Here is an 11,575-nt window from a genome sequence, read left to right on the forward strand (position 1 = left end):
AACACAGCTAGGCACAAACAGTCCTGGAGGTTCCTGCAGAGCATTGGTGACAACTTCTTGACACAGGTGGTGGAGGAGCCAACAAGGAGAGGTGTGCTGCTGGACCTCGTACTAACAAACAAAGAAGGACTGGTGGAAGATGTGAAGGTCGGGGGCAGCCTTGGCTGCAGTGACCATGAGATGGTGGAGTTGAGGATCCTGCGAGGAGGAGGCAGGGCACTAAGTAGGATCGCAACCCTGGACTTGAGGAGAGCAAACTTTGGCCTCTTCAGGGACCTACTTGGAAGAATCCCATGGGTGAGGGCCCTAGAAGGAAGGGGCGTTCAAGAGAGCTGGTTAATATTCAAACATCACTTCCTCCAGGCTCAAGAGCGGTGCATCCCTATGAGTAGGAAGTCAAGCAAAGGAGGCAGGAGACCTGCATGGATGAGCAAGGAGCTCCTGGCAAAGCTCAACCAGAAGGAGGAAGTCTACAGAAAGTGAAAAGGGGGACAGGCCACTTGGGAGGAATATAGGAACATTTTCAGAGTATGCAGGGATGTGACGAGGAACGCTAAGGCCTGTTTGGAATTAAATCTGGCGAGAGATGTCAAGGACAGCAAGAAGGGCTTCTTCAAATACATCAGTAGCAAGAGGAAGACTAGGGAAAATGTGGGCCCTTTGCTGAATGGGGTGGGTGCCCTGGTGACGAAGGATGCAGAGAAGGCAGAGTTACTGAATGCCTTCTTTGCTTCAGTCTTTACTGCTCAGGCCAGCCCTCAGGAACCGCAGACCCTGGAGACAAGAGAGAAAGTCTGGAGAAAGGAAGACTTTCCCTTGGTGGAGGAGGATCAGGTTAGAGATCATTTAAGCAAACTTGACACCCACAAATCCATGGGCCCTGATGGGATGCACCCACGAGTGCTGAGGGAGCTGGCAGACGTTATTGCTAGGTCACTCTCCATCATCTTGGAAAGGTCATGGAGAACAGGAGAGGTGCCTGAAGACTGGAAGAAAGCCAGTGTCACCCCAGGCTTCAAAAAGGGCAAGAAGGAGGACCTGGGAAAATACAGGCCAGTCAGCCTCACCTGCATCCCTGGAAAGGGGATGGAGCAGCTCACCCTGGAGGCCATCTCCAAGCATGTGGAGGACAAGAAGGTGATGAGGAGTAGTCAGCATGGCTTCACCAAGGGGAAATCATGCCTAACCAATCTGATAGCCAGTCATTCCATCAGAGAAGGCTGGGCAGATGAGGGGAGAGCAGTGGATGTTGTCTCCCTTGACTTCAGCAAGGCTTTCCACACTGTCTCCCATAACATCCTCATAGACAAGCTCAGGAAGTGTGGGTTAGATGAGTGGACAGTGAGGTGGATGGAGAACTGGCTGAATGGCAGAGCTCAGAGGGTTGTGATCAGCGGCACAGAGTCTAGTTGGAGGCCTGTAGCTAGCGGTGTCCCCCAGGGGTCAGTACTGGGTCCAGTCTTGTTCAACTTCTTCATCAATGACCTGGATGAAGGGACAGAGTGCACCCTCAGCAAGTTTGCTGATGATACAAAACTGGGAGGAGTGGCCGATACCTCAGAGGGCTGTGCTGCCATTCAGAGAGACGTGGACAGGCTGGGGAGGTGGGCGGAGAGGAACCTCCTGAAGTTCAACAAAGGCAAGTGCAGGGTCCTGCACCTAGGGAGGAATAACCCCATGCACCAGTACAGGTTGGGGGCTGACCTGCTGGAAAGCAGCTCTGCGGAGAAGGACCTGGGAGTGCTGGTGGACACCAAGTTAACCATCAACCAGCCATGTGCCCTTGTGGCCAAGAAGGCCAATGGTATCGTGGGGTGCATCAGGAAGAGTGTTGCCAGCAGGTGGAGGGAGGTGATTCTCCCCCTCTCCTCAGCCCTGGGGAGGCCACATCTGGAGTACTGCGTCCAGTTCTGGGCTCCCCAGTACAAGAGGGATGTGGCACTACTGGAGCAAGTGCAGCGAAGGGTTATGAAGATGATTAGGGGACTGGAACATCTCTCTTATGAGGAAAGACTGAGAGAGCTGGGCCTGTTTAGCCTGGAGAAGAGGAGACTGAGGGGGGATCTTATCAATGTATACAAATATTTGAAGGGAGGGTGTTAAGAGGATGGGACCAGACTCTTTTCAGTGGTGCCCAGTGACAGGACGCGAGGCAAAGGGCACAAACTGAAACACAGACGCTTCCATCTGAACATGAGGAAAAACTTCTTCACTGTGAGGGTGACAGAGTCTTCTTCTCTGGAGATATTTGAAACCTGCCTGGATGCAATCCTGTACAACATGCTCTAGGTGACCCTGCTTGAGCAGGGGCGTTGGACTAGATGATCTCCAGAGGTCCCTTCCAACCTCAACCATTCTGTGATTCTGTGATTCTGTAATGTACCCCAGGATACCATAGGCCTTCTTGGCACCATCAAGATCTTCCTGCCTGAACCCAAGTTCCAGTGTCAGAGAGAGTGTCCTGGCCTTATTTTGTTTACTGTGTAGTCATAGCCTTGCCTTCACAATTGGATACCTTGTCCAGAGAGGTGCATCACATCAGATACAAGTTATGTGCTGAAGTTTTGTCTTCTCCTGTGGAGGTCATCATTTGGCTGCAATAGGCCCTGCTGGCCATGCTCCACAGGTTAATGCCACATTCTCTCTCCAAAGTCACAACACTCACTTTTTAAAAGGAAACATTTTGACCTTAATGCACATACCACCTCTTCAGTAGGGGGGTTCACCACTCCTAACTTTAGACTTCCACAAGAGAGATGCCATCTTCCGAGATCTGGGTTCCCCTGAGCTTTGGTTGCCTTAAGTTGGGTGAGAAAATTAGGAACATTTGAGAAATAGGTTGTGTGGCCTGTTTTGGTTTCTGATTTGGGGAGAGAAGAACGGTGCCTTCAACGTGCTTTTTGCCCTCTATTCTCTATAAAGGAAGCCGTGGCTATTAGGTCAATGCAGACCTCATCACTTGGTCAAATTAGTCTCACCCTACCTTTCAATCTGTTTTGAACGCTGACTAGTTCAAAGATCTGTGTGCCTCACTAAATTATCTGGCTAGCTCAGAGGAGCTTGCTGTTAAGCTCGGCCTTTCCCGAGCGCTTCTAGTCAATGCACCTTCCACGCTGACGAGCGAGTGAAGAGTTAACAGGATTGAAGAATTTTGCCAACTGATTTGCGCAAGGCTGTGGAACAGAAGAGTTAACAGGATTAAAGTCTGCCACCTGATACGGCTGTGGCATCGCAACTGCACAGACCCCAGGGAGGGAGGAAGCGATAGGGAAGTGTTGCAGCCTTGCCTCGCTAGCAGGGACTTCCAAGCAGAAGAACAAACAGCCCTCTGGTTGTGAAACTCACAAAGGCCAGCAAAAGCAGTGTTTGCCCAGAGCCCCAGCCGTATATAAAGACTTGGAAGCTAAGAGACTTTGAGCAGGGGACGGGAACGTGACCTGATCATCCTCTCCGTCTGGACCGTGAGTATTCCCCTCCCTCCCCTTTTCCTGGGACTCTGGCTTAAGGTAACTCCTCGAGGTTGAGAGTCCTCTCACTAAGAGAGTGAACAAGCTAGCTTTCAAGTTGGGATAAGCAGCATTCCCAATTAATAGCGCAGTAGCCATCAGTTTGGGGTTATCCTTTCTAAATTAGTAATCGCATTATTTTAATGGGTGTTACTAATCCAAGAGCTTGCGTGAGGAAATAAACATATGTTTATTACATTACTGTCTCAGTTGTTACTAGCGAACCTTCAGAGCGTGACACACACCAACACCCACAGTGCCTCCAGGTTACTCCAGAGGAATTTTTACAATCGCCCCAGCTCCCCAGAGCTTCTCTTCAGGGGAAAAGAAGCTTCAAAGCTGCAAGCAGCTTTACAGAGAAAGATGGAAAAGTGGGGGGATGACAAGAACTTAATTTGCAGGATACAGCGCAATGCAATGCATAGTGTATACAAACACAATTTTCTGATGGTAAAAAATAGGGAGCCCTTTCCCCAGAGGAAAGTGTGGATAGTTTTAAAGAAGACGTTGAGACAGCAATGTCTAAGAGCAGAGCCCTTAACTGCTAGGGATAACCCCTGGGTACCCTTTGCAGACCTGTTTCTCAAGGTTTCAATGTCTCTCTGGTGTCAACTACTGCTTTAGATATGAACTTTCACCCTCCAAGTTCAAGGTGCTGCTTGGTTTGCTGTTTCTGAATTGGACTGATGCCCCCAGACTTATCCACCAACGCACAAGACTAGTTTAGAAAGCCACATGCCTCCCATTAAACATTGACCAGCAGAGAGCAAAGAAAAGCAAAAGAGCACGCCTGGTGCAGAGAGTGCCTAGTGAGGCCATTACCCAGTGAGGAGAACCCAGAAGAGAACTCCTGCCATCTGTTAGCACTGAAGCTCTATCTCTATTAGTATATGAGTGTCATCAGTGCTTCAGACTCTTAACTTCTGACAGCAGATTGCACTTTGGCTTACATTTTGGCTTGCTGCAGCTAAGCCCCCGCTGAACGACAATGGATTGGGCCAGCCTCGCTCCTGCAGGCTTAGTGCTTATCCTCATTCTCCTGCTGGTTCTGAAAAGAGACGGTTTCTGGAAGAACCACGCAAGAAGGGGCTTTCCCCCCGGACCCAGGCCTCTACCCATCATCGGAAATCTGCACATCCTGGATCTGAAGAGGCCTTATCGGACAATGCTAGAGGTAGCCTCTCCTGTTGTTCTTTTTCTTACATCTCCCTGCCCGGCTAAGGAAGCTTCTGAGCCACAATCAGGGCTACAAAAAGTTCTCTGAGCAGAGAGCTTCAAATGCAAGATTCACTCGTTCTTCTAAATGCTCCTCCCATCACTGGAAGTTCGTGATAGGGTGTTGGTGTGGGTGATGTGAGCCCTGGCATCGTCCCCCTAAAAGCAGCAGCTCTGGACTCAGTGAAGTGCAACTACTCATGGTGTCAAGTGTTTGACCATGAGCTGAACAGTTCTCACAACAATTGCTGAAAAATTCTCTTTGTGTTTATCTCTTTTAAGCCATGCATAGCTAAGCACATCTGCTGTCCTACATTGCCTAAAGAGCTCTGAAATACCTGAGTTACCAAGTCAGGGCCCTAACATGCTTCTCTGCAAGGGCTTCTCAGCTCTGCTACCTCCCAAAACCAAAATTGCCAAATCGTTTCATACCCTTAGGCCTTCTCCTGCCATGGCAGAGTCCAGGCCCTAGTCTGTACTTTGTCCTTCCATTGCTGGGCGCTCCCCAGGCATGGTCCTACTCTGCCATGCCATCCTCACTTACACGCGCACTCAGAGGGGCAGAGCCAGCCTTTAGGCTCTTCTCTTCCAAAGGGATCCTAGCAGAGGATTGCAGACCCCTTTATGAGGCATTCTCTTCATAACAGTTCCAGCATTTCTGTGCGTACTTCCGTGACCTCTTCTCCACATTCTGGACAGAGAGGGAAATTCCAGTGCTGTGTGGGAAGGTGAACAAAAGAGTCTTGAGCTGGCTGAGAACTAATTATTTTGGGCTTTCCGGTCATCATCTGACACCATTGTCTCCCTTCATCCCGCTAGCTGTCCAAAACGTATGGCCCAGTCTTCAGCATTCAGATAGGACAAAATAAAACGGTCGTGCTGTCAGGATATGAAACAGTGAAGGAAGCTCTGGTGAATCAGGCAGCTGCATTTGCAGGGAGACCTGAAATCCCACTCATTGAAGAAGCAACAAAAGGACTCGGTGAGTTGGCTGGTGAACAAGGATGGACCCTTTTGTATCTGGTGACCAACTGTGAGTAACCAACGCGTTGTTAAAAGTCAGCCCATGCTTACAAGCTTTCTTTCCTCAGGAGGCACTTGAACAAGGTTTCTTGTCCAAGACTCTCAGCAAGATTAAGAGAGAATGATAGGGATAGGTGCAAGGAAAGTAAATTGCAGCACCTGCTTGACCGAAACTTCTCTGCAGATGCCCCTGAGAATTCTCTGCAGGTTTGCTAGGATGCACAAGGGTGGGACTTCCTTGACCAAGTGGGGAAATTTTCCACACAGATGCCCACATCACAGCTTGTCCTTTAGTTCCTACAGTCTATGGAAGAACATGGGCACTCCCAAGGGGCGACGCATCTATTCCCAAAGAAAACATCTAAGATGACGAGCACACTCACCTCACACAGAGGAGACACAAATTCAGCTCTCTGCTCTAATCTGGGCTGAACAAAATCCCTAGTCTCTCGGAAGGCACCAGCAATCATGTGAACTCTGAGCAGTGGCTGCTCCTCTCATAGCTTGCACCCAGCATTTCTTTCCTGTCTAGTTTCACTCTACGTGAGGACATAATGTACCTTGAGAGTCTGAAGTGTTTCCTAGCAGTGCTCACCTTTACCAGGATTCAGAGTGGCTAAGGGATCTTTGCCCTGTTTCTGAAATCTCTAATTCTGTGCTTTCATCTTCCATTTCAGGAATTATATTTTCTCGTGGAGAAAACTGGAAAGTGATGCGAAGATTTACTCTCACAACCTTACGAGACTTTGGAATGGGCAAGAAGGCCATAGAGGATTTCATCGTGGAGGAGTATAGATGCCTGGCAAACACCATTGAGATGCATAAAGGTGAGCAGACTTTTACTTTCATAAAACTTCTCTGATTTTCCTCAAATCTCCCACAGGAATACCAAGGATGAGGAGGAAGTGGCTCATAGCTCCCTCAAAGATATACTGTTTTCCAGCATCAGTGACATCATGAGTTTACATGGTCTATCTGTCTACCTGTCTCTCTGACTGTCTACCTGGCAATTTGCCTGATGTGCAAATGAAAAGCATTCAATGAGGTAACGGAAGCCGAACAGGGAGTCAAACACCAAACAGCACATTTGGGGAAAGGAACATTTCCCTCCACGTGCAATGCCACCATAAATGACAGTCTTTGACAAATTTAGAGGCATGGCAGTGGAGGCAGCAGGCAAATGCAAGGACTTGCATACCTACCAAAACTTTGACTGTGCTTAAATGTGCATGGCTGGGAAATCCTTTCCAGCAGGAGACAGAAGATCCGGTTACACATTTCACCAGCGTCAGCCAGGACTATTTCTCACTAGGCTAGTATACCAACAGCAGGAATTTCAGCAGGTGGGTGTACCAGGTTGGCAGTAGCCAGCTTTGTGCAGCCAGAGACTTCTCTGTGATCTGAAGCACTCTCCATGCTTAATCTCTTGTGGCCACGCATTGCTGTGTTCTTGCAGATTTCTTTCTCTGCAAAGCAGCAGTGAAATCAGTACCTAAAGGTGGATTCACCTCACCCTCTTGTGGCCATCTAATTATTACGCGTCTTGTCTAAGCACTTGGTCTAGGTTAGAGTCCTCCTCAGTGAAGGAAGAGGTATTAAAAAAGGCTAATTCGTGCAGCTTATTTTACCTACCCGGTTTGGGATGTTATGCAGAGGCTTCTCAGGTCTTAAGTTCAGCAGCAAGCAAAGAAGTCTCATTAGCATGTTCTCTACTAGCTGTGGAGTTCAGCACCTGCAGAATTAGATTCAACCCTTCCTACTGGAGAAAACTCTGATGCAAACTGGATGAACCCTCGTCTGGAGGCCTCTCTCTCTGTATCTCTCTCTGGTGAGGATGGAGGAATACCAGAGGAGGTGGCTTAGAGCTGATGCTCAACTTTTGGGTGGATACACTGCGAGGAGGACAGAAGATGCACCAAATCAAATAGGAAGTCAAGCAGCTCCTTATTTGACCAAGTTTTGCCCTAACAGCCTTAGCATAGAATCATATTTCCACTTCATCATGCCAGCCGAGGCTTCTAGGCTCCAAGTATTCCCCTTGACCCCCTGCAAACAGGAGCTATGGCTAGCTGAAAATGGGATGCACCAGAGGGGCCTGACATCTGTAAAAGCAACAGGAAAGGAAGAGTGACCAGGAGTGAACATGTATGTCCAAGCAGAGAAGCTCCCCTGAAAGGGGAGTCTTCACTCTTTGCTCTGCCCTGATGACCCCCGGGGACATGTGAAATGTTAGTTGGGGGAGCCTGTTGTTCCTCCTGACAAACCTGGACCTTCTGCTCAGCAGCTTCCTGACTGCGTATCAGTGCCAGAAGTGGGCGCACACAGGTCTCTTCCAATCTTTCTCTCTACCCTGGTTTCCACACAAAGAAAAGCCAGGCTCACATACCCCAGAGGAAACACAGCACGCTCCAGGCATGTTCCTCATTTGGTCAGGTGGAGCATGGAGCACACCTGTCTGACAGGCTAGCTACAACACACTAGCTACTGTAATACTTTGATTTATTAGAGTAAGCATTAACCATGGTGTTTGCACAACCTTCTCCCACACTAGGAAAACCCCTTGAGATGACCCTGATGCTGAATGCAGCTGTTGCTAATGTCACTGTGTCCATATTGCTTGGAAAGAGGTATGACTACGAAGATCCCACATTCAAAAGGCTCCTGTCTTTGGTGAATGAAAATGTCAGGCTTCTTGGAAGTCCATCAGTTTCGGTAATTCGAATCATTTGCATAGTCCTCTTCAAAAGCAGGCATTACACAGAGGGTAACTGCACGCCCCCTCACTCCTCACCATCACAACACATCTACCTGCACGTGACAGATGCTTCCCCAAAAGTTTCTCTCACACTGCTTATGAATTTATCCTGCCAGCATGGCCTGAGAGATTACTAGCTCCTCATTTCACAAAGCAGAATTCAAGACCATGTAATACAATGCTAGGAGTGTGCTTCCAGGAGACAGAATCTTGTCGTTGTTCCCCATCTCCCACACTAACGACACGGTCAAGAAACAGCGTGAGGACAACAGGAACCGTCTCTCAAACTGGAGATATACAAGTCCAGCTGGTGTGGAGAGAGAGGGTTGAATTCTCTAGGAGTGTCGAAGTAGGAAATTGTGCTTATAGTCAAGGGCATCTGCAGAAAAAGTGATTTCTAGGCCACTTTTGACAAGGGGGATTAAGACATGGTGTAAGAAGGAATCAATTTTAACCATTTTGCATGGCTGTCCGGGGAGGAGGGAGGACAAAGGGATGTTTTGCCTCATGACCATAAGGATGCACACTATTTTCAGTAAGGACTTTTCTCAATATGCACTGCTGAGCTATGCTACCTCTTCTTAGCAGTTACCTTTGCTTCCTCTCCATCTCTGCATCTTGCAGCTGTACAACACATTCCCAGCCCTTGGATTCCTCCTGAAGGACCACAAAACCATTTTGAACAACACAGACGAAATTTGTGCTTTTATCAAGGTCACTTTTACAGAACATCTCAAAACCCTCGACAGAAATGACCAGAGGAGCTTCATTGACACTTTTCTTGTCCGACAACAAGAGGTAATTGCATCCCAGCAGCTTCTTCAAATCTCCTTGGTTTCCTTTTCACACTTGACTGAATAGCTAAAGAACTGTTTTTCAGCAGAGGTCTAGCTTGAGGAAAAGTCCTGCCAGAACTGTGGCTGGGCTGAAAAACTGTGCAGTCATGTCAGTTAGGAGATCAGCTGATCACAGAGAGACAGCTTTCTGTTGTTGCCCTTGGGTCATAAGAAAAATACAAATCCTTCTTTCACCAAGCAAAGTCAGACATGCTGTCTTGGCTTATAGTTTCACATTTCTTTCCATGCTCTGGAACTTAACACTTCCATGAGGTCTGCATATGAAAATAATCACTGGTTCTCCAGCTTAAAAGGGCTTTCTGGAAGCTTTAATCAGGTAGTATTGTTAATAATTCATCTTTTCCAGGAGAAAGGTAACGCCAACGGGTACTTCCATAATGACAACTTAACTGAGGTTGTGAGAAATCTGTTTGTAGCTGGCATGGAGACCACATCCTCCACTTTGCGCTGGGGCCTTCTGCTCATGATGAAATATCCTGAAATTCAGAGTAAGTGGAACGAGGCAGCCAGCAGCCTCCTTCTCACCGGGTCGCTGTGCATGGGACTCCACACTGGACAGGGCCAAAGAAAAAATGAATTCTCCGCTTCCCATTATTCCTAGCAGGAGAAAGAGACTTTGAATGAGCAATCTGTGTATGATCCATATTCCTTTCACAGAAAAAGTCCAAGAAGAGATAGAGCGAGTGATAGGATCAACCCCACCACGAATCGAACATCGAACACAAATGCCATATACGGATGCTGTCATCCATGAAATCCAAAGGTTTGCCAATATCCTGCCGTTGAACTTGCCTCATGCAACTACTGCAGATGTCAGTCTCAAAGGCTACTTCATTCCCAAGGTGAGAAGCTCTGAGCGCTCCTTCTCTTCCATTTGTTCCCCCTGCAACACGTCCCCTTTTAGGTCCCGCTTGCGTCAAGAGATGCTCGCTCACTCTGGCATTCTCACAGCTACCTTGGCAGTAGCTCCCCTGTTAAACAAAGTGGGTTTCTGGAGCTCCAGCATTCATCACTGCTGTGATAATCACAGCAAGGCCATCAGCAATGGAATAACTGCTCTGCTCTGCCTTGGCTTCCAGGGAACCTATGTCATCCCCTTGCTGACCTCCGTCCTGCGAGACAAATCCCAGTGGGAGAAACCCGACGTGTTCCATCCCGAGCATTTCCTCAACTCTGAGGGGAAGTTTGTAAAGAAAGATGCTTTCATGCCTTTTTCAGCAGGTATCTTCTCTTCTATTTGTCAGGCTCTGAGGGGAACTGGGCATCTCAGACTCACTCTTTTCCAAGCGAATTGGTGCCCAGGACTGACTGCCCTTGTCCTGAGCTCTCTTGTCTTATGGCCTTCCCCCAGACCCCATCACATTGCCCGTGACTATCCCGGGAACACGGCAAATGCCCTTACTTGAGCGCTCAGTCTGTAGCACCTCTCTCATCAACATATGCTCCTTGCCAAAACTCCTCAGGAGCAGCACAGAGCCAACAATCTGCCCAGCAGAAGGATCTAATCATCCCAACTATGAACTGTGGTTTCCCTGCCTTCCTGGGGGACCGAATGAAGAGCACAGCAGCCAAGAAAGACATCAGCCCTCTTTGCACCCGCTGTCAGACAAGGTCGTTGTAACCCATTCATGACAAGGAAGGCCTTGACATGAATGGTCAGGCCAGGCCTTGTCACTTCAATACCTGTCCAGCCCAATGCATCACGCCACTCCGATTCAGGATATTTTGATGCGGTGTGGGGATAGCTGTTTTCAACAAGGGTCAGTAAAGAAAATACAAGAAGTAACCTGTAAAGGCAAAATCAGCATGGGGGAGGGAGGGTTTCCCTGCCAAATGGATACAGGATGCCCCTCAGACACTTCCCTGAGCTCTCCTCTCCGCTTTTCCACGCACATCTGCTGACTTCACAAGTCCAGCGTTACCAAAGGGCCTGAATTTTGAATTTGCCCAGTCAGAGTTCAAAGCCCCTGACAACAGCCCAAGAAGCAGCAGCTACTGACACTCTTACGGCCGTTCTGCATTTCATTCCAGGGCGGAGGACCTGCGCTGGGGAGACTCTTGCCAAAATGGAGCTCTTCCTCTTCTTCACAAGCCTCCTGCAGCGCTTCACCTTCCACCCTCCCGCTGGAGTTTCTTCTTCAGACCTGGACCTCACTCCTGCCATTGGGCTTACAACCCCCCCAGTGACTCATGAGGTCTGTGCAGTGCCACGTTCCTAG

At 48.6% G+C, this 11,575-nt stretch overlaps 1 protein-coding gene across 1 annotated transcript; it reads left to right on the forward strand.

The window, feature by feature from the left end:
* Positions 1-4,027: 4,027 nt before the first annotated feature.
* On the forward strand, positions 4,028-11,575 carry LOC136991699 (cytochrome P450 2K6-like). The gene is made up of 9 exons (XM_067294861.1): positions 4,028-4,680; positions 5,541-5,703; positions 6,422-6,571; positions 8,296-8,456; positions 9,124-9,297; positions 9,703-9,844; positions 10,014-10,198; positions 10,436-10,577; positions 11,388-11,575. The coding sequence occupies exons 1-9, from the start codon at positions 4,495-4,497 to the stop codon at positions 11,573-11,575; spliced, it is 1,491 nt and encodes a 496-aa protein (XP_067150962.1). The 5' UTR covers positions 4,028-4,494.

Source organism: Apteryx mantelli, chromosome 3 (assembly GCF_036417845.1).
Source record: "Apteryx mantelli isolate bAptMan1 chromosome 3, bAptMan1.hap1, whole genome shotgun sequence".
NCBI lineage: Eukaryota > Metazoa > Chordata > Aves > Apterygiformes > Apterygidae > Apteryx > Apteryx mantelli.

Coding starts and splice junctions, on each gene's coding strand:
- LOC136991699 (XM_067294861.1), top strand. CDS start 4,495: ATGGATTGGGCCAGCCTCGCTCCTGCAGGCTTAGTGCTTATCCTCATT. Junction 5,704..6,421: donor AGAAGCAACAAAAGGACTCG/GTGAGTTGGCTG, acceptor CTTCCATTTCAG/GAATTATATTTTCTCGTGGA. Junction 10,199..10,435: donor AAGGCTACTTCATTCCCAAG/GTGAGAAGCTCT, acceptor CTTGGCTTCCAG/GGAACCTATGTCATCCCCTT.